At 43.5% G+C, this 24,728-nt stretch overlaps 2 protein-coding genes across 3 annotated transcripts in view; both read left to right on the top strand.

The window, feature by feature from the left end:
* The first annotated feature begins 8,465 nt into the window (after positions 1–8,465).
* The window catches only part of LOC134212897 (serine/threonine-protein kinase 32B-like), a 219,275-nt gene continuing 203,012 nt past the window's right edge, over positions 8,466–24,728 (top strand). The window contains exon 1 of one of the 2 annotated variants that reach the window (XM_062691201.1): positions 8,466–9,496. The gene's annotated coding sequence lies outside the window, so the exon portion shown is untranslated. Of the gene's footprint in view, positions 9,497–9,531; positions 9,776–24,728 lie in introns of those variants that run through there. The other variant, XM_062691210.1, reaches the window with a different exon arrangement.
* On the top strand, positions 14,219–15,809 carry LOC134207217 (uncharacterized). Its single transcript, XM_062682937.1, has 3 exons — positions 14,219–14,939; positions 15,018–15,593; positions 15,661–15,809. Exons 1-3 carry the CDS (start codon positions 14,717–14,719, stop codon positions 15,807–15,809), a joined length of 948 nt encoding a protein of 315 aa, XP_062538921.1. The 5' UTR covers positions 14,219–14,716.

Raw genomic sequence — 24,728 nt, 5'->3', positions numbered from 1 at the left:
ATAACACCATCAACTTCTTCAAAACTACGGATTCCGAGACGCCTTCCTGACAAAAGTCAACAGCTACAGAGATGTTGCTACTCTCAAAATTCGTGTTCTACATATGTGGAGCAGATGCCGGTCCGCAGATTTGCCATATGCGTTAAGGAAGCCCCTATTCCTCTCACCGCAGTCGTGCTCTTCCCGCCAGCGATCTGCAGCCGTTCCGGTCCTGTGTGTGAGCTGGAAGATGGGGTCTTCCGAAATCAACCTGCAGGCAAGTACCACTCCACTGCGAGCAATACGCTTTCTCAATCTCCTTTCGTCTTAATTTCCAAATTCCGACGAGTGTCAGCATCCACCGAAAGCAACAGAGGCAACTCACCGAAAGACGGTCTCGAAAACGCACTAAATCGCCATCTAGCTCTTCAGTTATTAGGACTCCGGGGCGCGCTCTTATCACAAGCTTCATGGAAGACTCTAACCCTCTCGACTCAGTCGTGTCCATCCCGTCTACGTTCATCAGCCGTCCTGGCCCTGAGGTTGAGTTTGGGGAAGGAGGCCTCCAAAATCAATTATCTGGCGAGTACCTTCAAGATTCGATCAGTTCGATTCCTCAATCAAACGCCCTTTCCAGTGCATTGTTCAATGGCTCTCAGTCATCGGTCTGCGTGAACAGGATCGTCGCAGCAGAGGTCGCCGTTGCAAGTGATTCCCGCTACCTGAGCGTCTACTACCAAAACGTCAGGGGTCTGCGTACTAAGACAACCGTTTTGAAGTTACGCCTCGCATCCTGCGATTACGATGTTGTTGTGCTATCAGAAACTTGGCTCAAATTCGATATTTGTAATTCGGAGCTTTCATCGGACTACTCCATTTTTCGTTGCGGCCGTAGCGAGTTTACCAGTGGTCTTTTTAGAGGCGGTGGCGTATTGGTTGCAGTCAAACGTGAATTGCAATGTACCGAAGTGTCCCTATCTGATTGCTGTGCCCTTGAACAAGTCGCAGTCACATTGAAACTCCCTCATAACTCTCTGCATATTTTCGGCATCTATCTTCGCCCGAATTCCGATTGCGAGCTTAATGCTACCCACTGCACGGCAGTGCAAAGCTTAATTGATAAATCATCCGTTAATGGCGTTTTCCTGCTGCTTGGGGATTATAATCTCCCTAATCTTCAATGGATCTTCGATGACGACATTAACGGCTATCTGGCAACTAACGCATCTAGCGAGCAAGAAATTTCCCTTAGCAAAGCCATCTCGACATGTGATTTGGTGCAAATCAACCCCTTCGTTAACCGTAACAATAGGCTGCTCGACTTGGTTTTCACAAATGCTTCCGACAACATGGACATCTCTCAACCCGTTCTGCCGCTCATACCAATCAACGAGCACTATCCACCGGTAGTGTTACATATCGACACCTGCTGCCTAATACCACGTTATTCCGACCAGGAACCGGATCCCATGGATTACGACTTTCGGCGGTGCGATTTTACTTCACTTAATACAGAGCTTTCTGCGGTTGATTGGAGTCATCTTTTCCATGGGCACTCAGTAGATGCTAACGTACTGCTGTTTTACGACAAGCTGTATGAAATATTGCACTTAATAGCTCCTCGCCGTCGTCGCATTAATCGAGGTGTTAATAACAAGCCTTGGTGGAATGCTCAACTCAGAAACCTGCGCAACAGATTGAGGAAGCTACGCAAACAGTACATCGCTAACAAAACTGACGGGAGCAGAGTTTCTCTTCATCAGGTAGAAACCTCTTATAACGACCTCCTCGATGCCAGTTACCGAAGATATATGAACGACCTCCAATCAAATCTTAAAAATAATCCGTCCAGGTTTTGGAGATTTATCAAAACGCAAAAGACGGGTAATCAAGTTCCGAACAATGTTGCTTATGGCGACACTACAGCTACCACATCTGATGAAGCTGCGAACCTCTTCGCCGACTTTTTTCAGAGTGTGTTCAATGTGAACCCTCCGCAAACTCACCCAGGTAGTTTTTCGAATGTTCTACCGCACGATATTGACCTCGCGCCCTTCCTGTTCTCCGACCCAGAAGTATTGAAAGCTCTTCGCGATCTAGATGCTTCAAAAGGTGCCGGAGTGGATGGCCTAACACCTTTCCTGCTGAAAGCCTGTGCTGAATCACTAGCGGCTCTACTAACACTACTTTTCAACAGATCTTACTTGATGGGCTACAGCTCTTCGATGAACCTACGCCGAATGGAGTATCCTTCTCCACTGGACTCGATCCTGGGCCAATCGCTTCCAGTCGCCCTGAACATTGAGCGCCCTCAGGTCCTCTTCAACTGCAAAAAGCGCCTTCCACGAAGCCTGTCTCATGACCGTATAAAGCCACCGGAAGAATCAGTGTAGTATACAGCGCGAGTTTTGTTTTCGTTTGCAGACTACGGGACTTAAGCTGGTTGCAGCTGCAATACGCCTTTTCACCTCGCGGGTAACATCATTATCGCACGTCACTAATGTTCCAAGATACACAAATTCTTCTACCACTTCAAATTTTTCACCATCCAGCACCATTTCGCTACCACCACCACTAATGAACCCACGTTGATTGCCAGCGACCATGTACTTCGTTTTGCTGGTATTGATCGTGAGTCCAATCCTCGCTGTCTCCCTCTTAAAAGGCACAAAAGCCTCTTCCACGGCACGGCGATTAATTCCGATAATATCGATATCGTCCGCAAATCCCAGGAGCATATGCGATTTTGTGATAATGGTACCGCTTCTTTGCACACCAGCTCTTCTAATCGCTCCCTCGAGCGCTATATTGAACAGTAGATTCGAGAGTGCATCACCCTGCTTTAATCCATCTAAGGTAACAAATGACGTCGATATTTCATCCGCAACCCTCACACTTGATTTCGATCCGTCCAACGTTATACGAATCAGCCGTGTCAGTTTCGCCGGAAAACCATGTTCAAGCATAATTTGCCATAATTCATTCCGTTCCATTGAATCGTACGCCGCCTTGAAATCAATAAACAGATGATGTGTCTGCAAGTTGTACTCCCGGAATTTATCAAGGATTTGTCTCAGGGTAAACATTTGATCCGTCGTTGATCGGCCCTCACGAAAACCTGCTTGGTATTCGCCGACAAAGGACTCTTCAAGCAATCTCAATCTGTTGAACAGAATACGGGACATAATTTTGTACGCCGAATAAAGAGAGGGCAAATGAGGCCGTCCAACCAGCTAGCAGGCATTTCCTCGTCTTCCCATATTTTCGACATAATATGGTGCAGAACTTCAACTGCCATGTTTGAGAAGTTCAGCCGGGAGCTGGTCCTTCCCCGCAGCCTTATTGTTTTTCAGCTCTTTAACAGCTTTTTTTACCTCATCTAGTGTAGGTGACTCCACAGCTTGTCCATCGTCGCTAATATTTATTCTGTTCACCGATGCACCGTCACTTCCTCCATTCAACAAAGTCTCGAAGTGTTGCTTCCACCTGGCAGCCACTTTAGTTTTATCTGTCAGCAAATTCCCTTGTTGGTCGTTTCAACAGATCGTTGAGTGAAAAAACGTTCCCTGGACTATGGAAAACAGCAACGATGATCAGGTATGGGAAGAATCGGTCCATTTAGCGCTAATCTTTCACTCACCTCTACACACAATCGCAAATTAGGCAACTGTACACGAGCCTTTCCAAAATTTTCAATTTCGATTGTCTGCCGTTTGGCTTCAGTTAGTAACGAATCATCCCAAAAAACAAACAGACAAAATTCATCACCGAATCATTCCCGCACAGATAGCATATGATGCATAGCCAAGTATTTGTTTACATTTCGTTCGTAAACGAATGGAATCGCAATTGAGTGGTGAGTGATGATTCGGCAGAAAGAATCAGGCCGCAAAACGAATCATTGAGTCTAAATTGAATCAATCTTCTGAGTCCAACTCAGTGTTTTCTGCTGCACTCACTACACATCGGTTCATTCTCATCTCTCGATTTCTTTTCGCACTATTTGTGGTTTCACTTCTTCCTGCTGGGGGGCACTCAGTAGGTATGAATCGTTTGTTGGTTCGCTGTTGGGTTGAGTAGCATTCATTTTGCAATCGTGTGTTCGCTGATGGATAGGGATTTTAAATCGGTGTGGTTCGTGTGAGTGAGTGAGTTTTCCCATAGCTGTTGGGGAGACTTGATCCCCTTTTCCCCTACGCAATCAATATTTTTTCCTGCCAAAACTTCCAAAGGATCCAAAGGTGGCGGCAGCACTACGAAGAACACCTGAATGGCGATGTGGCAGACGAAGATGGCGGTGCTGCGTACCATCTATGTTGGGGTGCAGATGGCGGACGGTACGTGGAGGAGGCGAATGAACCACGAGTTGCATGAGCTGCTGGGAGAACCATCCATCGTTCACACTGCGGAAATCGGACGACTGTGGTGGGCTGGGCACGTAGCCAGAATGTCGAACAGTAACCCGATGAAAACGGTTCTCGACAACGAATCGACGGGCACAAGAAGGCGAGGTGCGCAGCGGGAAAGGTGGATCGATCAGGTGGAAGATGACTTGTGGACCCTCCGTAGACTGCGTGGCTGGCGACGTGTAGCCATGGACCGAGCCGAATGGAGAAGACTCATATACCACACAGGCCACTTCGGCCTTAGTCTGAATAAATAATAATAAATAGATTTCTTCAAAATCAGCAAATCTGAAAGAAAAACTCAAAGGTACAACCAAATCGGGTTGTACGCAAAGGTGACGTAGGGCTACGCTATACGAAATGGAGGGTATTGTTGAGTACCGTTGGGATTTTTTTTTACCCCGACAAACATACTGTTCGGCTTATGTTTTCGATTTTTTCCGTTTTAACGACAATGACGATTTTGGAAAGATTGATTGTTTTTAATAATGCGCCATTTGAAAAACTTAGGCAGCTATACGACATTTTTCACTAAGCCTTCATCGATTTGGCCGTCGTCGACGGAAAGTGAAATTTTCTGGCAAGATTCTTTGGTTTTGTTTCGTTAGTCATTAGAAATGATATCGATTTTTTCCGGATTACCATTTTATACAAAAGAAGATTAATTCGAGATGAATTTCCTTCAAAGTGCAAGACTTTATCGTTTGGCGACGACAGAAAGTTGCCCTTTGGTAGCACAACCACAAGCGCGCGTCGGAGGGAGATGATGCAATGAGTTTGTTCGAATGGATGGCGTCAGTAGCAGTCAAATGGAATTTCTTCACAAGATTTTGATTATGTTTTGTTGTAGATGAGGATTGAAAAGCTCCATTTTTGAAAAAATATCGGTTCTTTCCAGTACCATTATTTTACACAAGGATGCAACAATGTTTATCAAATTCCAAAATTAATAGTTTGGCGTTGACAGAAAGTTACCCTTCGATAGCAGAATCATAAGCTCGCGTCGGCGAGTGACGACGCAATAAATTTGTTCAAATGAATGGAATCGCTCACAGCAACCAAACTATCACGCCAAACGCCGATTTCACCGAAGCAGTCCATTTTTGTCCCTTTATGTTCAGAAGAAGCTGGTTCTGAGAAGGACCAATTTTGTGTCTCTAATGCACCTTTCCAATAACTAACTGCAACCAAATGCTTGTCGGAACGTTAGGGTTAGAATTCCACTTCTTGCTGTTATTGTTCGACGAACACTCGATGAGTGTGAGCTAAGACGCCACCATTTGAAATAAATTTTCAGCATCGCCACAAACGTCATTTTTGTAATCAACCCTTTCTTCACATAAAATGCTGGTTTGTTGAGGTTGAATGACGACTACAGTCGAGATTCGCTGGTTGGGATTTTAATACTTGGGTCACTTTTTAGTTGGGCCTCCGCTGGTTGGGCGATGGCCCAACAAAAAAGCAACCGTACGTAATTCAATGTAAACACGGAAAATCGGATTAGGCGTCACTGGACATCATTTGTGATGTTCAAGTCGAAATACACGCGTTCAAATGGCTGTCAGTTGGCCCAACTAAAAAAACGAATTCGTTAGTTGGGCCGAGGTCGTGGCCCAACCAGCGAATCGGGACTGTACCTACGCAGACTTCCACCACCAATTCGATTTCCTTTGAAAGTGCTACCAGAGCGCTTTCGTGCTGCTGTGTTCGCTTCGCTGCGTCCGCTCTGTGTAAAATTTTGTTTAACCGCTCTCTGCGAAATCCCGATCAAAATGGCTCGCGCGCGCCGGAAAGCAGCTTTCTTGTATTCAATGAATCAAATCCGTTAGCCCCGCCCCTTTGTGATCTTATATGGGTGTAAATATAATGTGCACTCATAACGATTAATGAAGGGGCGGGGCTAATGGAATTACTTCATTAGATATAAGAAAGCTGCTTTTCGACACGCGCGATCCATTTTGATCGGGATTTCGCACGAAAGCGCTCTGGTAGCACTTTCAAAGGAAAACGAATTGGAGAATAGTATTTGCCACTGCATTGCAAGCGGGAAAAAATGCAACAAAAATAAAAGAAAAAGATTTTGAACAAATAGATTTAACGTAAAACAAATCAAAACAAGGCACGTTACATTTTTTAGCGAAGAGTCCTAGTTGGAAAACGCAACATAAGTGAAAAAAAATTGTTTTGCTTTTTTCCCAAGGAATTTTGTCAAAAATCCAAAATCCAAATATACTAGAAAGGCAAAGTATTTTTCATGCTTATCACGCCATAATCTAACACATGAGTTTCAAAATAATTATTACCAATGGGAAAAAAGTATATCTTCGTTATTTTTCAACGAATTATAACTGAAAATCCATCTTCCACTCGAAACTTTCGATCTGTTCATAGAAAACCGTTCTCAAATTTACATTTCAATTTTTATGACTCAAATTCATCTGGGAGATTATTAGGTAGTAAGTCACTACATGGGAAATAATAAGTAGAGCCCTTGTTAATAAACAGAAAAACAAATAATTAGTTGGTGGCAATATATTTGACACTGCCTTATAAATGGTTAAACCGCTCTTTGCGGAATCTCGATCAAAATGGGTCGCACGCCGGAAAGCAGCTTTCTTCAATTCAATAAATTAAGCTCGTGAATTTGAATGGATGGAATCACTAGCAGAAACCAAGCTTACACGCCAAACGCCGATGCCCCCGAAACAGTCCAATTAAACCTTTCTGTTCAGAAAATGCTAGTCCTGAGAGGAACCAATTTTCTTTCCCCAATGCGCTTTCCCAATAATGTGATAAAAGCATCGCCACTGGCGGCACGGGTTCGCAAAAGTGCTATTTTTATAGTCAACCTTTTCTTCATATAAAATGCTGGTTCGTTGAGGTTGAATGATCTGCAGCAACACACCGAGGACCTTCACCAATGCGATGGATTTCCGTTGAAAATGTTACCAGCGCCTCCGTGATGCTGTGTCCACTTTGCTGCGATCGCTTTGATGCGCCCACTCTGCGTGAAATCTTGTTCAAAATGAGGATTAGATCCAAACCCGCAAGTGATTGATTTTTGATGTCTGTGCTAGTGATGCATGTACGTGATTGGTTGGTTGACCTATTTCTAAACTTTTTATCAATTATCGATAATAAATAGTTAAAAATCAGTATTTTCAAATAAATACGAAGGAGCGTTGACTCATCCTTGAACGAATGGTCCAAAAAAAATTGAAAATCCATGGAGAAACGGCTGAGATATTAAAGTTTAAAGTCTATCATATTTTCGTGACGGTCCCCGATTTTCGCAATCGTTAAGTGTACCCCAATATAGAAAAGACAGACGTAGTCCTACGTCAAAAACTGACAGAGCAAAGAAAAACACCTTCTAACCCGGTCCAGGCCTACTTACCGAGGATGATGAAAAAGGTTTTCTTTTTAAATAAAAAAAACTCAGGAAGGTTATGGAAATTCCCTTTGAAATTTAGAAGAACTTCCCACCTAGAAATTCAGAAAATAAAAGCGCTTACGACGTCATCGAGTGCGCATATGATGTGTAGTAAATTTTGCACAAGCATGGCATGATAGCATACATATCTTCACTGGAACAACGTACGTTGTAGATTGCGTGTCGTAAATAATCTTTACTTCTGCAACTCGTTGCATGAATAACAATTATTCTTCATCATAATTCCTCTTACCACCCCATCGTCAGAATTATTGACCATTCCCAAGAGCATTTTCGTTGAATCAAACAGCCACATGTTGCTTCAATCGATAAGCTGCACGTGAACCCCGAAGTTTGTGTTGCGCTCGTATTCTCTCTCGTTCTCTGTTTTGGTTAAATTCTCTGAAAATGGCACGCCAACCGGCAGTTTCCGCATAACAACATCCCATTTAGTCAGCTGATTTTCCCGAACTTTCCACATTTTCCGACCCGAGTCCGAGCGTACTCCCGAAGGCCTCTACTGTGGTCTCGCGTGGAGCGTGTCGTCTGTTTGAATGCCGCTACCTTCTCGCTGCTGCACGCAGCAGTCACAGTCAAAACAACTTACTACGGGCCACTTTGTAGACAGTACAGTGAGTAAGGTTGAGCAGTTCGGAGCGCGTGGATGCTTCGCCCTTCGCGTCGATTCGTGACGGATAGTGCGTCTCCATTGTTTTGGGTCGTTCCACCCACCATCAGGACCCGGCGTGTGTGTGGCGGCTTTGCCTTGCTTGGATCGACATGGCAGTGGGTCGGTTAGCCATTCGCTTGTTGAGCGCGACCGCGAACGGATGTGTTGTGGTGAGCGTTGATTACCTCTTTAGCTGATTGTTGTGACTCGGGCCACATTAGGATGCTGAAATTAGCCAACCACGGATGCACAGGTGAAACGGATCAAACCTATTGTGAAGTGAATGCACTCATTATGGTGGTGTTTGTTGCAGCTATCGTGGAAAACTAATCGAAACGGTTCGATTTATTTCAAGAATTCACATCTTCGACTAGCAGTTGCAAGTTGCTAATAAAGGAATACAAATTGTACGGAATGAATAGCAAAAGACGCCAAAGTATCTGTAGCTCGAAGATTTCACTTTATATCTATGTGCTTTGAAAGTGATAAACAAAGAGGAATACTTCAAAATAGCAAGAAGAATAAATCTGGGTCGTTGCGATTAAATTCCCGGTGCAAAATCTGATGCAAACAGAAGACGCAAACCGAAGTTGGTGGAAGCATTAATCTGGGATAATGATTTCGCTGTTTTCGAGTCAGTGCGACTACTGGCACCTGGGAGAAGCGAAAATACCGAATGCTGAGCGGTAGTTCCAAGTAAAAGTGATTACGGAAGTGTATTCTGATTGAAGAAAGCAGCCTCCGCGCGGTTGGTCGGCTAAGGCAGGTGACGCGACGAGTGACTTCAGGCAACGACGGCGACGAGGTGAAGGACGAGGTCGTTCCGCTTGGTTGGTTGCGGTGGTGAGGCATTTCAGCGTGAAAAGGAATAAGAAAGCAAGAATGTTTGAAATCGGTGGGAATAAAGTTGCTCTTGAAAGGAAGTGAAAGTTAAAGTGATTGTTCCGGGAACGACGCACGCCCGCCGCGGTAGAACGGAACTACTCCACGTGGAAGGCACGCCGCAAGGTTGGTTTGTTGTTTTAAAGGTTTCGTTTCCCATTTTGGGGAATGCTTGATAATTTATGACAGTGAAATGAGTAAAGTTTTGGGGAAGTCTCGCGGGAGGCTGCGAAAGTTGAACACATAAATTTCGTTGGCTTGGGCTAAAGAATGGATGATTTGTTGTGGCTTTCTGTTTAATTTCGCGAGACATGTTAATTACTCCTGTCGTGTTGTTCGTGTAAACTAGGGCTTTGAATAAGATTTGAGGGGAAAAGATATTTTTTAAGAATTATCGTACTCCTGGTGAGTAACATTTAGAAAGATAAAGTCCTTGCACATTTAATATATTGGAGATATTGTCTTGATTATTGAGCTTTGATTTTACAATACAATTCGATTCAAATAACGAAATTATTTAAAAATCAATAAAAGTTGTACTGCAATGATATCATTTCTTTGCAAAAACGAACTTTTCATAGAACGCTTGGAGACCCATCATGTATACTGTTATATATCAATCGACTCAGTTTGATGGACTGAGCAAATGTCTGTTAGTCCGTGTGTATGTGTGTGGGTATGCAAACGAGATAAGAAAATCATCAGCAACTTTTCATATAGTACTCCTTAACCGTTTTTATCGCAACAAGTTGCATTTCACAGGGGACAAAGCCTAGTTGATCACTATTGAAGTTGGTAACGACCGTTCAATTATTTTTAAAGTTATGAAGAAAATGGTGGATTTTTTGCTTGGTCACGTAATTATTTATTTATTTATTTTTGTCCTTTTACCCGAACATTGCTCATTCAGGTCAATTTTGTTTGAATTACAAATATACATTATACTTCTAATAGATACCAGTTGAGTTGTTCAATGTTGTCTCCAATAGCGGTGTACAAAGAATCAGCGATGCCACACTCGTTCCGAATGTTATCATATTTTCTGCCAATATGATGTGTTTAACCGTTACTGCTTCTCCGCATGTTTCGCACTGCTCAGGTTCTGTACGGGACATCAAGTGACCATGTGTTAAAGTAGTATGACCGATCCTGAGGCGGGTAAATAGCGTACCGTCACGGCGTTAGAGATTTCTTGAGGATGTCCATTCAAAAGGAGATGTTTTGATTTGTCGTAGCTTTGTTGTAATCTGTCACATGTAGTGGACCATGAGTTCCACAGTGAATGACGCACCAGTCGTTTGAAATCAGGGTAGGGAATGTAAGGAGTTACTTCAAATGTGCGACTTGCTGTAGCTTGCTTGGCAAGTAGATCAGCACCAACATGAGCTGGTATCCAACAAAGATGCGTGTTACCTTTACTTCTCGCTAGACTTCGTCGAATTTGAGTATTCCACGGATGATTAAGATTTGTACCGTGGATAGTGTGTGGTACTAGCCGAGATACTAGTGAACATTGTGACGTACGGTAAATAAAGCATGACTAAGAGCAAGATTACCGGTGGTGAGTTTAAGCAGTTTGGCAGCGCAGTATCATTACTTGAAACTTTACCGGTCGCTACTAAACGCGCTGCTATAACAGTAGCGCGACTGACAGGTGACCAAATTTGGTAGCGTGATAAGAGCGCTGCTATTTGATGAACTGTCAACTGTCAAACGTCACCGGTACGGAATACAGCAACCAAATTGAGAGCCGAAAATAGTGACCGATACGGAAACGAGTGACGAAACTGAAATGAAAGCGCTGCGCGGGTGATTAAAATGCTCGCGACCGATAATGATGCTCTAACCTGCATGCACGCACTCACCGTGAGACTCTTCCCAATCATCCAAGTAGCCACGATGCTACCTCACCACAATCAGTTTGGAATGTCAAACGGACTGGACGACCAGAAACAGTGGCTGCTTGGAGTGATCTCTTTCCGCCAGTATTTTAAGTCTTCACAATGGCGATCCTGCCAGGTCTTGCTGTATTTCCACGATTTTCATAATCTAAAAAAAGAAAATTTGCTGGGCAAAAAGGGATCACTCTGAGCACAAAATGGAAACAGTGTTTGTGTTAGTCAGACCGCATCGTACTTTCGTGCTGTGCGGTTCTTTCTCTCTTTGCGGAAGGAAGTTTTTAATACTACCCGAAGCTATTTTAATTTCAACAGTGCTTCTCAGCGCTATTTGTACCCACTGATCCCGTTACGATCTTTGCAAGGACCCGTGCCTTCGTTTTACGTTGGACCCGTTTGCGGAAGTAAAATTACGACAAGCGGTGGTAATCCTGCAGGGACACCGTTCTGGGAAAAAATCCTTTTAGAAGGAAGGGGGTGTCTCTGAATTCCCCACTCCCTTCAAAGAAACAAGGTTTCAAGACCGTCCTGCCCAAGCGCGGAAAAAATAGAAGGAAGCTGGAGACTTCAGATATTTCTTCTAAATCTAATGTTGACATTGTTTCTTCTCCTATCGAACTGAGCAATCAGTTCGATTTGATAATGATGAAATTGAGCAAATCGAATATACCTTTAGCCCAGGTGATTCGATTCATGCGAAGAAACAAAGGATTCCGCCAATTGTGGTATCTGTTGCCGAGTTTTCTGGCTTTCGGAATGAAATCTTGAGTAACCTTCAGGGGATCAAGGTCTCATTTCAGATTGCTAGGAAGGGTGACTGCCGCGTTTTGCCGGGATCCTTTGACGATCGCAAACGTCTTCTTCAGTATTTAACTGAGAAGCGCCATAAATTCTTCACATACGACGACAGCAGGGGGCAGCAGGGACTATGTCCAAGGGCTTGACGATCCCTCCCCAGGCCATCTGCGAGTTGTGGCGCCTGCCTAGGATGTGGTGGGGTTTGACAGTGGGCCCTATTAAACCCCTATAAAAGCTGCATGTATCCGCAAGTAGGCTCCGCCAAAGCGACCGTGTGCCGCTCAAAGCGCACAAGCCCAAGTCCTGGTGTTAGGTGGGACGCTAAACAGCCCTGACCAGGCTTGTGAAATGTCATCTGCATGTCATTTGACTAATTTGTTCATAACTTTCTTCACAAACCAAATTTATTCCATAATTTTAGATGTACTCATAACGCTTGAGTAGGGCTATACTTTTGTCCAAAGGTACATTGCTCTAAATATTACATATGAGGCTGGATAGTGAAAACTCTCCAAAATGTCACGTGTCATTTGACATAATGTCATTTGAATGACATTTTGCCTCCCACGCCTCAGATTACATATTTACAGCAATGTCTTGTTGGACAAAGTTGTAGGCACATTTAAGCTCCATAAGTTCGTCATACCTCAGAAATGATGGCTACCTTCAGAAAAAAGTTCTGGGAAAATTATACAACCGAATGCAAATGACATTTTACAACACTGGCCCTGACACGACGGCCCTCCGACGAGACAGAAGGTTTGCGCAGGCCCAATAAGCCGCCTTTAAAAACAACTATTAAGGTCCCCCCAAACACACGCGATGCGACAGTCGCGACGCGATTCTATCGCTTGGCGACAGCGATTCTGTCGTCGGTAATATGGAAGCGTAAATACCACATTGCCTGCAGCGACCCAACGATAGAATCGCAGCGACTAGTTGTCGCCGTCGCGGCGATGAAATCGCTTGGGTCTGGGGGAGCCTTTACGAACGACATAGAAGATAATACGACTCGATACAATCGGCAACGACCTAGGCGACGAATAAAGGATCACGATTGGAAGCTTGGAACATGGAACTGTAAGTCGCTAGGCTTCGCAGATTGCGACAGGATAATCTACGATGAATTACATCCCCGCAACTTCGATGTCGTAGCGCTGCAGGAAATCTGCTGGACAGGACAGAAAGTGTGGAATAGCGGGCATCGAGCGGCTACCTTCTACCAAAGCTGTGGCACCACCAACGAGCTGAGAACCGGCTTCATAGTGCTGGGAAAGATGCGCCAACGCGTGATTGGGTGGCAGCCAATCAACGCAAGGATGTGCAAGCTGAGGATAAAAGGCCGTTTCTTCAACTATAGCATCATAAACGTGTTGGTCAACTCCAGGGGCTTTGTTGTTCTCCAGCCGGCCAATCTCCTCTTTTATTTCCTGAAGATCCGGAGCCGGTAGAATTATGTCCTGCGCGCGTTCCCCCAGGTCCATCGCCATACCGCCATCTTCGTCTGCCACATCGCTATTCAGGTGTTCTTCGTAGTGCTGCCGCCACCTTTGGATCACCACACGCTCGTTCGTAAGAAGGTTCCCGTTTATGTCCTTACACATATCAGGCTGTGGTACGTAGCCCTTACGTGAACGGTTCAACTTCTCATAGAACTTTCGTGCGTTATTAGCGCGGTACAGTTCCTCCGTCTCTTCACGGTCTCGATCTTCCTGCTGGCGCTTTTTCCTCCGGAAAATCGAGTTTTGTCTGTTCCGCGCCCGTTTGTATCGTGCCTCGTTGGCCCTCGTGCGGTGTTGCAGCAATCTCGCCCATGCTGCATTCTTCTCCTCAACTAACTGCTCACATTCGCCGTCATACCAGTCGTTTCTCTGATCCGGAGCCACCGTGTCTAGTGCAGCGGTTGCGGTGCTTCCAATGGCGGATCGAATATCTCTCCAGCCATCTTCAAGAGATGCTGCGCCTAGCTGCTCTTCCGTTGGAAATGTCACTTCCAGCTGCCGCGCGTAGTCGTGGACTAGTCTACCGTCTTGTAGCCGCCCAATGTTTAGCCAGGGCGGACGACTCCGACGCGTGTTGTACACCGTCGAGAGTTTTGAGCGCAGACCAGGCATTGAAGATCTGAGTGAGCGCAATGAGCATTGACCTCCCGTGATCATAGTATCCACGATTTGTGAACGAACGTGTCCACTCAACTAGCCTCCCATCATTGATCAGTGATGCTCGTTGCTACGATAAACAATGAGTTGGAAAGATCAGCCGATTGAATCCAAGTGAGCTTGCCCATAACGGCAAATCAAATAAAAGTGATTGGTGCGTAGTTTTCAAAATGTCACGAAAATCGGTTTGCCGCCGAGAAGCGGTTCTAAGAACAACAACAGTTGAAATCCCAAATCAAGGCACAAAATGTGGAGTTAATAATTGTTCGTATGTACAATGTACTTTCAATACCTCAAACTTTGTTCGCCATTTCAAAGCCCTACACCCTCGAGAATACAATTTAATGAAGCTCGGAGATCCAGTTCCTGAAGACCACCCACCGGAGAAGAAAAAATGAAGTGATCCAATAGTATCGGTAGCAATTAGCAAAGCTACGTTTATTGGAGCGTTGGTCAAACTGGTGACGATTCACTGTCTCCCTTTCGCCTCGATGATGTGGAGTGGGTTTCGGGATATCATAAATCCGATATCCAATGCTCTGGGTGTTGTAGTGAACAGCCACAACATGAGAGATTTTGTGAATAATACAGCTCAAAACATCAAGAAAATTATTCGCTCCGAAGTTTCTGAAAAAATCATTTGCCTGAAGGTTGATGCAGCTTCAAAACTGTACCGGAGCGTTCTCGGTGTGAACTGCCAGTATATGTTGGATGGTAAATTGGAAAAACGCACTCTAGGTACTTATATTTCAATTGATATAAAATTTGGTTCTATAATTGCTTCATTTTTAGGCGTTATTGAGCTTTTTGAGCGGCATACTGGCGAAAATCTTTGCAAAGAAGTGTTCAAGCTCACTACGGAATACGGTATCCAAAAGTCGCAAATCTTTTCCGTAACAGTGGATAATGGAGCGAACATGATCAAGATGATCAAATCGATGAACGAATGTGTATCCAAGGAATTTTTTCAAGAAGATGGTGAACTACCTGACGATGAAATTATAAATGAAATGGCAGTTGATCCAGACGAACTGGAAGCTATTGATTATGCTACGAACAATCTTATGGAAAACTTAGAGAAAGTTGTTATAGAAAACGGCGCGTTATGTGTGCGATGCGGGGCACATACTTTACAACTTGTAGTTAACGAAGTATGTAAAGCTTTCGATGAACCTCTAAAAGGAATCGCTAAAATCGCCAAAAAACTAAGATGTGGCGAATTTAAACGTATTTTTGAAATAACGAAGGGTGTAAAGCTTCCTCATATACCAGTGAAAACTAGGTGGAATACTAATTATGTAATGCTGCGGGATTTTCTGGAGCAAAAAGAATTTTTCATCAACCTTGGTTCCCAGTACAAAGAATCTGGTAAATTTCAATTTCAATCGATTTACTAAATTCATCTAACAACATATGTTTGCATTGATTTTTACAGATCTCACTCAATACTGGCATTTCATTGAAAATTATGTAGAAGCGTTCGAACCAATTTACGAAGCGACAATTATCATCCAGAAAAAAGATTGTTCCCTCAGCGAATTATATTATCATTGGCAGAAGGCGTTAGCCTTGTTAGCATGTTAGACGATGTCAACGTTTTCAAGCAGTGCCTCATGACCTCGTTAGTGGAACGTTACAAGACTCTACTGGAAAGCCATGCCTTACGAGCTGCACTACATACATATATCTAGATCCAAGATTTAATTTTGCTGGGTCGCAAATTTTTACACCCGCTGAGAAAGAACAAATTGTGGTATGAGAATGACCCCATGGGGAGCACCTCCCCTTCTTCTCTTCCACAAGCTAAATAATTTGATAACATTGCACCCAAATGCTTTCAAGATTTGCACATTCGGTTGTAGTATGTACGTCCGAGTAAAATACAAGTTGTGACGATAATAGGGGGGGGGGGGTGTTCTTTCAAAACCCATCTCTCCTCATATTTTATCACATATTTACCATTTTCATTGGAAAATCCATATACTTTCAGGATTTTTTAGTACAACTCTCCTCTCGCATCAGTCGGAATAATATGGGCCCAATAGTGTAGAAAACGTTGATACACAGACAAACAGACGTAACAGCTTGAACATTTTGCTGAAAAATCCATCGCTCAACTCCTCTACCACCACCTTGCGAGCATGTTACACGAAACAATGTTTCGTATGACATTGTCACCAGAAGGCGCTAGAGTGAAATGTCAAACTCGAAGGATTACGACGCTAACGCCTCTAGTTGTGAAAGGCGTAATCAATCAAATTCAAATTGATCGTTGAAGTCAAGGTCGATGGTAATTTCTCTAGTGTTACGTCTGTTTGTCTGTGGTTGATAGATCTCCATGAAACTCCCAGTTTACTACTCAAAATAAAAAGTTAAGCCTGCGCGATTTTCTTGACAAGAAATATGGCCCGAGCGCAGTGAAGTCGCCGATAAATAGTACCATAGAAAACCAAATACGTGATGTGCAATTCACGCCTCAACAAGACCCGGACGATGAGCATTTCGATGTGCGTCAATACTGGATGAAAGCAAAGTATGAGAATCCCTTGTTGTGGAAAATTGCAGATACTATTCTGGCAATTCCGGCAACACAATGTTCGGTTGAAAGAGATTTTAGTTTTTTCAATTTGATATTAACGAAGCAGAGGAGTCAACTATCATCCAAACACATGGAAAACGTCATGCAAGTACGAACCAATTCGGAATTGATTAATAGTGCACTGAAGCTTGCGTTCGAAGATCCATAACTTTTTTCGTTGTGTTATTATATGTCTAAGAACTACCTACAATACCTAATATCATAAATACCTACAAGCAAAATAAAAATATTTCTGAAATACAAAGAATCTAAGATAAATTTATTCACTCAAATCAGTGCTATTAATCCAATTGCTATTAGCATCAGTATATCTACCGTAACTATGGTAAAATTCCCAACAGTGGACCCCCTAGTAGCGGAATTTCGCTCTTCCTGTATTAAATTCGGATGATATCTAATATCAAATTCTGCATCTCTCATTCACGATACATACATTAAACACTTAACCTTCTTCGGATATTAGAAAAAACTTACGAATAAGATGTTAGGGTCATATTGACCCAGAAATGTAAATGCTTATAAAACAGTCAAATTATAACCGAATTACAAAGTTTATATACCTTTCGGAAGATAAATTCATCAATTTTGTGGCTATGTGGTGATATGCTGGTTCTGGAGACAATGGCCACCGGGAAACGACTTCCACGGGGACCTTGTCGGTCATATAAGGGGAGCATAAAAATCGCTCCATATATGCCATTCGATCTCCAATTCTTCATAGATTCTCTTAAAACGGTAATGTATGGTCCATGAGAGGGCTTCCGACGAAAGTGGCCACTCCTGGTACATGCAAGGTGCCCCCGGGGAACCCGTAGGAGGGGACATTTCCGTTTCAGCACCACAATATGCCGTGCGGCGGCTCTTTCGTCATGATTTTCCACCAAACAGATGGTTATGCGCTTGAAATCGATAAGTGACCACATTGGCCACTCCTGGTACATGCAAGGTGCCCCCGGGGAACCCGTAGGAGGGGACATTTCCGTTTTAGCACCAAAATATGCCGTGCGGCGGCTCTTTCGTCATGATTTTCCACAAAATAGATGATAATGCGCTCGAAATCGATAAGTGACCACATTGGCCACTCTTGGAGCCTATGAGGTGCCCTCGGGGAACCCGTAAGAGGGGACATTTCCGTTTTAACACCAAAATATGTCGTGCGACAGCTCTTTCTTATTGATTTTCCACAAAATAGATGATCATGCGCTCGAAATTGATAATTGACCACATTGGCCACTCTAGGAGCCTATGAGGTGCCCTCGGGGAACTCGTAAGAGGGGACATTTTCGTGTTAACACCAAAATATGTCGTGCGACAGTTCTTTCGTCATGATTTTCCACAAAATAGATGGTTATGCGCTCGAAATCAATAATTGACCACATTGGCCGCTCTTAGAGCTTATCATGGGCCCCGGGGAACCCGCAGGAGGGGACATTTCCGTTTTAGCACCAAAATATGCCGTGCGGCGGCGTCGTGATTTTCCACAAAATAGATGATTATGCGATTGAAATCGATAAGTGACCAAATTGGCAACGGTTGGAACCTATGTGGGGCCCCCAGGGAACCCGTAGAATGGAACATTTCCGTTTTAACACCGAAATATGCCGTGCGGCGACTCTTTCGGTGTGTTTTCTTATCAAAGAGATGGTTATTCAGTTCGAAATCGCTAAGTGACCACGTTGGCCACTCTTGGAGCCTATGAGGAGCCCTCGGGGAATACGTAAAAGGGGACATTTCCGTTTTAACTCCAACACATGTCGTGCGGCGGCTCTTTCGTCATGATTTGCCACAAAATAGATGATTATGCCAGTGAAATCGACATTGGCTACTCTTGGAATCTGTCAGGGGCCCCCAGGGAACCCGCAGGAGGCGACTTTTCCGTTTTAGCACCAAAATATACCGTGCGGCGGCTCTTTCGTCATGATTTTCCACAAAATAGATGATTATGCGCTTGAAATCGATAAGTGACCACATTGACAACGCCTCGAACCTATGAGGGTTCCCCAGGGAACCCGTAGAATGGAACATTTTCGTTATAACACCGAAATATGCCGTGCGGTGACTCTCTCGGTGTGTTTTCCTATCAAAGAGATGGTTATTCAGCTCGAAATCGATAATTGACCACACTCTTGGAACCTATGAGGTGCCCCCGGGGAACCCGTAGAAAGGGACATTTTCGTATTAGCAACAAAATATGCCGTGCGGAAGCTCTTTCGCCATGATTTTCCACAGAATAGATGGTGATGGTGATGGTGACATTTCTGTTTTTATACCGAAATGAATAAGTGCCCACATTTTCCATTTTGGAACCTATGAAGTACCGCCGTGGAGCTCATAGGAGAGGACATTTCCGTGCTTACTCTCACTCACTTAAAATCGATTAGCGACCACATTGGCCACTTTAGAAACCTAACCTATGCTTCCGGGGAACCTGTACAAGGAGATATTTTTATTTTTATTCCAAGACATGCCGTGTAGTGGCTCTTTCACTATAATTTTCCATCAAATAGTTGGTTATGCTCTTGAAATCTAATATCAACCCGGGGGAACCCCAGGCCAAGTTTCGGTAATTGTGGAGTGCCGCGAAGAATCCATTGAAAGTGTCTGTGCACACAAAATCTCACTCATTTTTTAGGAACTTTTCCTCAACCGATTTGCTCGCATTAAATGGCATTCGATGCAAAATCCTGCCCTATTGTTTCCTATTGAAAATTGGCCAGATCGAGCTATGGGCTCCGAAGTTCTGGCCAAAATACTAATTTCAACACCTGCATGGGAAAATCACTTTTCTGGCACTTATGCTCATCCGATTGGCTTGCAATAAGTTGCGTTCAGCAGGAAATTTTAGAATGCAAATAAACAAATTTGAAAAATAAGAGCTATCTACCTATTAGTGTTATATTAAACTTTTCTTTTATATTTCTCAACCCTTTTGAACGAACGATAAAGGCACCATCACCACTAGGTAGATAAATCTTGTTTTTTTTCTATCAAATAGGTCATTCATTCTAAACTTAATATCTACAACCTACAAGGTACCCGCAGGAGTCTCACAGAAGGAGAGATTTTCTTTTTATATCAAAATGTTGCGTTTTCACATCATTGTCCACGGCGATCGGTGAAAACCTCAAACTTCTATGAGTCGATATTGAAGGGACCATCGACTAATGGTAATATCGAGATGTGGAATAGAAAATCCTTGGAGAGCTGTTCGAAGGAACCATCACAGTAGCCCAGAAACTATTTTTTTATTTGACTCAGTACTCAATTTTAAATAAAGAACAATTTCAAGCGCATAACCAACTTTTTGAAGACTTGTGGCCAGGGTAGACATTGTGATCTAAATCGATTTCAAACGTATAACCATCTATATGTTGGAAAACATGGAGATAAAGCTGCCGCAAGCGGCACAGTACATTTGATATAACCATGAAAATGTCCTCTCCTACGGGTTCGCAGGGCACCTCAAAGGTTCCAAGAGTATACAATATCACTAATCAACTCCAAGCACATGACCATCTGTTTGGTAGAAAATAACAAAGAAAGCGGTACGGCTTATTTTGGTGTTAAAATGGAAATGTACTCTTCAACGGGCTCCCGGGGGCACCTCATAAGTTCTAAGGGTGGACAATAGGTCAATAATCGATTTCTAGGGCACCTATTTGGATGAAAATTACGACGTAAGAGCCGCCGAAATGTCACTTTTACGTGTTCTCCCAGGGAACCTCATAGGTTTTAAATGTAGCCAATGTGGTCACTTATCGATTTCGAGCGCACGACCATCTGTTTGGTGGGAAAACACCGAAAGAGCTGGCGCACGGCTTAAATTGGTGTAAAAATGGAAATGTCCCCTTCTACGGGTTCCCCGGAGGTATATATATTGGTGTAAAAATGGAAATGTCATCTTCTACGTGTTCTCCGAGGGAACCTCATAGGTTCCAAATGTAGCCAATGTGGTCACTTATCGATTTCGAGAGCACGACCATCTGTTTGGTGGGTGCACCTCATAGGCTGCAAGAGTGGCCAATGTGGTCACTTATAGATTTCGAGCGCATAATCATCTATTTTGTGGACGCCGCACGGCATATTTTCGTGCTAAAACGGAAATGTCCTCTCCTACGGGTTCCCCGGGGGCAGCTTGCATGTACCAGGAGTGGCCAATGTGGCCATTTATCGATTTCAAGTGTATAACCATCTGTTTGGTGGAAAATCATGACAAAAGAGCCGCCGCACGGCATATTTTGGTGATAAAACGGAAATGTCCTCTTTTACGAGTTTCTCGAGGGCACCTCATAGGCTCCAAGAGTGGCCAATGCGGTCAATTATCGATTTCAAGCGCATAATCATCTATTTTATGGAAAATCATGACGAAAGAGCCGACGCACGGCATATTTTGGCATTACAATGGAAATGTACTCCTCTACGGGATCCCGGGGGGCACCTCATAGGTTCTAAAGGTGGAAATAATGTCAATAATCAATTTCGAGGGCACCTATTTGGAGGAAAACCTCGACGAAAGAGCCGCCGCATAACATATGTTGGTGTAAAAATAGAAATGTCATCTTCTACGTGTTCTCCGAGGGAACCTCATAGGTTCCAAATGTTACCAATCTGGTCACTTATCGATTTCGAGCGCACGACAATCTGCTTGGTGGACAAACACACCGAAAGAGCCTCCGCACGGCTTATATTGGTGTATAAATGGAAATGTCCCCTTTTACGGGTTCCCCGAGGGCTCTTCATAGACTCCAAGAGTGGCCAATGTGGTCACTTATCGATTTCGAGCGGATTATCATCTATTTTGTGGAAAATCATGACGAAAGAGCCGCCGCACGGCATATTTTGGTGCTAAAACGAAAATGTCTTCTTTTACGGGTTCCCCGAGGGTACCTCATAGGCTCCAAGAGTGGCCAATGTGGTCAATTATCGATTTGTGGAAAATCATGACGAATGAGCCGCCGCATGGCATATTTTGGAGTTAAAACGGAAATGTCCCCTTTTACGGGTTCCCCCGGGGCACCTCATAGGCTCCAAGAGTGGCCAATTTGGTCAATTATCGATTTCAAGCGCATAATCATTTATCATGTGGAAAATCATGACAAAAGAGCCGCCACACGGCATATTGTGGTGCTAAAACGGAAATGTCCCCTCCTGCGGGTTCTTCGGGGGCACATTGCTTGTACCAGGAGTGGCCAATGTGGTCACTTATCGATTTCAAGCGCATAACCATCTGTTTGGTGGAAAATCATGACGAAAGAGCCGCCGCACGGGATATTTTGATGTTAAAACGGAAATGTCCTTTTTTACGGGTTCCCCGAGGGCACCTGATAGGCTCCAAGAGTGGCCAATGTGGTTAATTATCGATTTCACGCGCATAATCATCTATTTTGTGGAAAATCATGACGAAAGAGCCGTCGCACGGCATATTTTGGTGCTAAAACGAAAATGTCCTCTTGTACGGGTTCCCCGGGGGCACCTCATAGGCTCGAAGAGTGGCCAATGTGGTAAATTCGTGGCCAATTTGGTAAATTATCGATTTCAAGTGCATAATCATTTATTATGTAGAAAAATCATGACGAAAGAGCCGCCGCACGGCATATTGTGGTGCTAAAACGGAAATGTCCCCTCCTGTGGGTTCCCCGGGGGAACCTTGCTTGTACCAGGAGAGGCCAATGTGGTCACTTAGCGATTTCGAGCGCATAACCATCTGTTTGGTGGAAAATCATGACGAAAAAGCCGCCGCACGGCATTTTTTGGTGCTAAAACGGAAATGTCCCCTCCTACGGGTTCCCCGGGGGCACCTTGCATGTACCAGGAGTGGCCACTTTCGTCGGAAGCCCTCTCATGGACCATACATTACCGTTTTAAGAGAATCTATGAAGAATTGGCGATCGAATGGCATATATGGAGCGATTTTTATGCTCCCCTTATATGACCGACAAGGTCCCCGTGGAAGTCGTTTCCCGGTGGCCATTGTCTCCAGAACCAGCATATCACCACATAGCCACAAAATTGATGAATTTATCTTTCGAACGGTATATAAACTTTGTAATTCGGTTATAATTTGACTGTTTTATAAGCATTTACATTTCTGGGTCAATATGACCCTAATATCTTATTCGTAACTTTTTTTGTGGGGCCGTTCCTGTTGCACCTTAAAATACTTTTTTCATGTCAGATGCTTCATTTCCACAAAATATTAAAAGTCAAGAAATTTCAGAACGATCAGATTATCAGGTAAAAAGTTATTCTACTTTGAAGTTTCGTTTTGGGTCATATTGACCCCAACATCTTACTAAGGTTAAATACACGACGTTATTCGTTGAAATTAACTTTTCAAAGTTTGACTGAATTTGCCATATAGTAGACCCCCTAGGGGTCCGTAATAGGAAATTGCTTCCCTATAGTCGACACTTCAACGGATTTTCATGTTCCGTTTCGGGATGTTCTTGTTACCTATTAGGGACCCCCCAAAATATTCCTGTAATGTACACTGTCGTGTTTATTTTTACAAAATTGTATACAATCATCTATTTTTACTTCCCATATAGCTTCCAATGCATGTAATCAAATCATTAGAATGTAAGGTAGGTTATCCTGATGAAATTTCATAGAAAAATATTTATATTATGTTGTAATAATGCAAATATGGCTGTAGATAATGCTTTGATTCATTTTGAGGTTTCCCTAATGACGAATTTCGTTGAAAATTAAACCTACATCTTCATACATTATAGAGTGTACTTTAATAATTGCTTGTTTATGTGTTTCTATGCGCGCTTTATTTTGTTTCTATACTGGCGTCGTATCCCGCAACAGGGAATTGTGGGAGCAAATTCATATTCGAAAAACGTAAGCCGATTGATATATTTTATTGTAAACTGATATTGTATTATGGATGCAGTATCATAAATAACTTTATATAAATAAAAAGTTGAATCCGAATTTCGTGAATTGTTTGATTCAGAAAACAAGCTTTAATCACTCTGATCAGTATTATCAATATGTTGTAGTACCATCAATCCTGCAGAAACCATGAGCAAGCAAAATCCCATTTGGTATAAATGCTCTTTATTAATGAATATAATTTATTCAAAATCTGAAAACCGTATTTCCCATACACTTTCAAAATTGTTCACTTCATTCCCGTAGGTGATTTTCTTCACTCAGCAAGTTTTGGATAAAGAGCGATGATGATCAAATGGTTTCTGGGCGATGAACGTCATTATTCAGTGAGTCAGATTGCTCAACGCCTACCATTCTATTGATCATCAAATAAACCTAAAATGGACCGATTTTTACTCACGAACTGATTTTTTTCAATGCCTGGCGCAGACATACTGCAACGAGGTAGTGGTCGGATTCAATATTCGCACTGCGGTAAGTGCGTACGTTCGTGATGTCGGAGAAGAATTTACCGTCGTTTTAAACGTGGTCGATTTGGTTTTCCGTTTCTTGATTAGGCGATCTCCATGTGGCCTTGTGGATATTCTTGCGGGGGAAGAAAGTGCTTCGGACTACCATTCCGCGGGAGGCTGCAAAGTTTATGCATCGTTGGCCGTTGTTGTTCGATACGGTATGCAGACTATCCAGTCCGATGACCGGTCTATACATTTCCTCCCTTCCTACCTGAGCGTTCATGTCACCGATGACGATTTTGACGTCCCGCAGTGGGCATCCATCGTATGTCTGCTCCAGCTGCGCATAGAACGCTTCTTTCTCGTCGTCGGATCTCCCTTCGTGTGGGCAGTGCACGTTTATGATGCTATAGTTGAAGAAACGGCCTTTTATCCTCAGCTTGCACATCCTTGCGTTGATTGGCTGCCACCCAATCACGCGTTGGCGCATCTTTCCCAGCACTATGAAGCCGGTTCTCAGCTCGTTGGTGGTGCCACAGCTTTGGTAGA

This window comes from Armigeres subalbatus, chromosome 1 (assembly GCF_024139115.2).
Source record: "Armigeres subalbatus isolate Guangzhou_Male chromosome 1, GZ_Asu_2, whole genome shotgun sequence".
Classification (NCBI taxonomy): domain Eukaryota; kingdom Metazoa; phylum Arthropoda; class Insecta; order Diptera; family Culicidae; genus Armigeres; species Armigeres subalbatus.
The sequence above is the reverse complement of the archived record's forward strand: the minus strand, read 5'-3'. Positions and strand labels throughout refer to the sequence as shown.

What these genes read in the sequence shown, in the direction of transcription:
- LOC134207217 (XM_062682937.1), top strand. Translation starts at nt 14,717, where the DNA reads ATGATGTGGAGTGGGTTTCGGGATATCATAAATCCGATATCCAATGCT. An exon ending in CTGCCAGTATATGTTGGATG is followed by an intron (nt 14,940 to 15,017) that starts GTAAATTGGAAA and finishes CTTCATTTTTAG; the next exon opens with GCGTTATTGAGCTTTTTGAG. An exon ending in TTCCCAGTACAAAGAATCTG is followed by an intron (nt 15,594 to 15,660) that starts GTAAATTTCAAT and finishes TGATTTTTACAG; the next exon opens with ATCTCACTCAATACTGGCAT.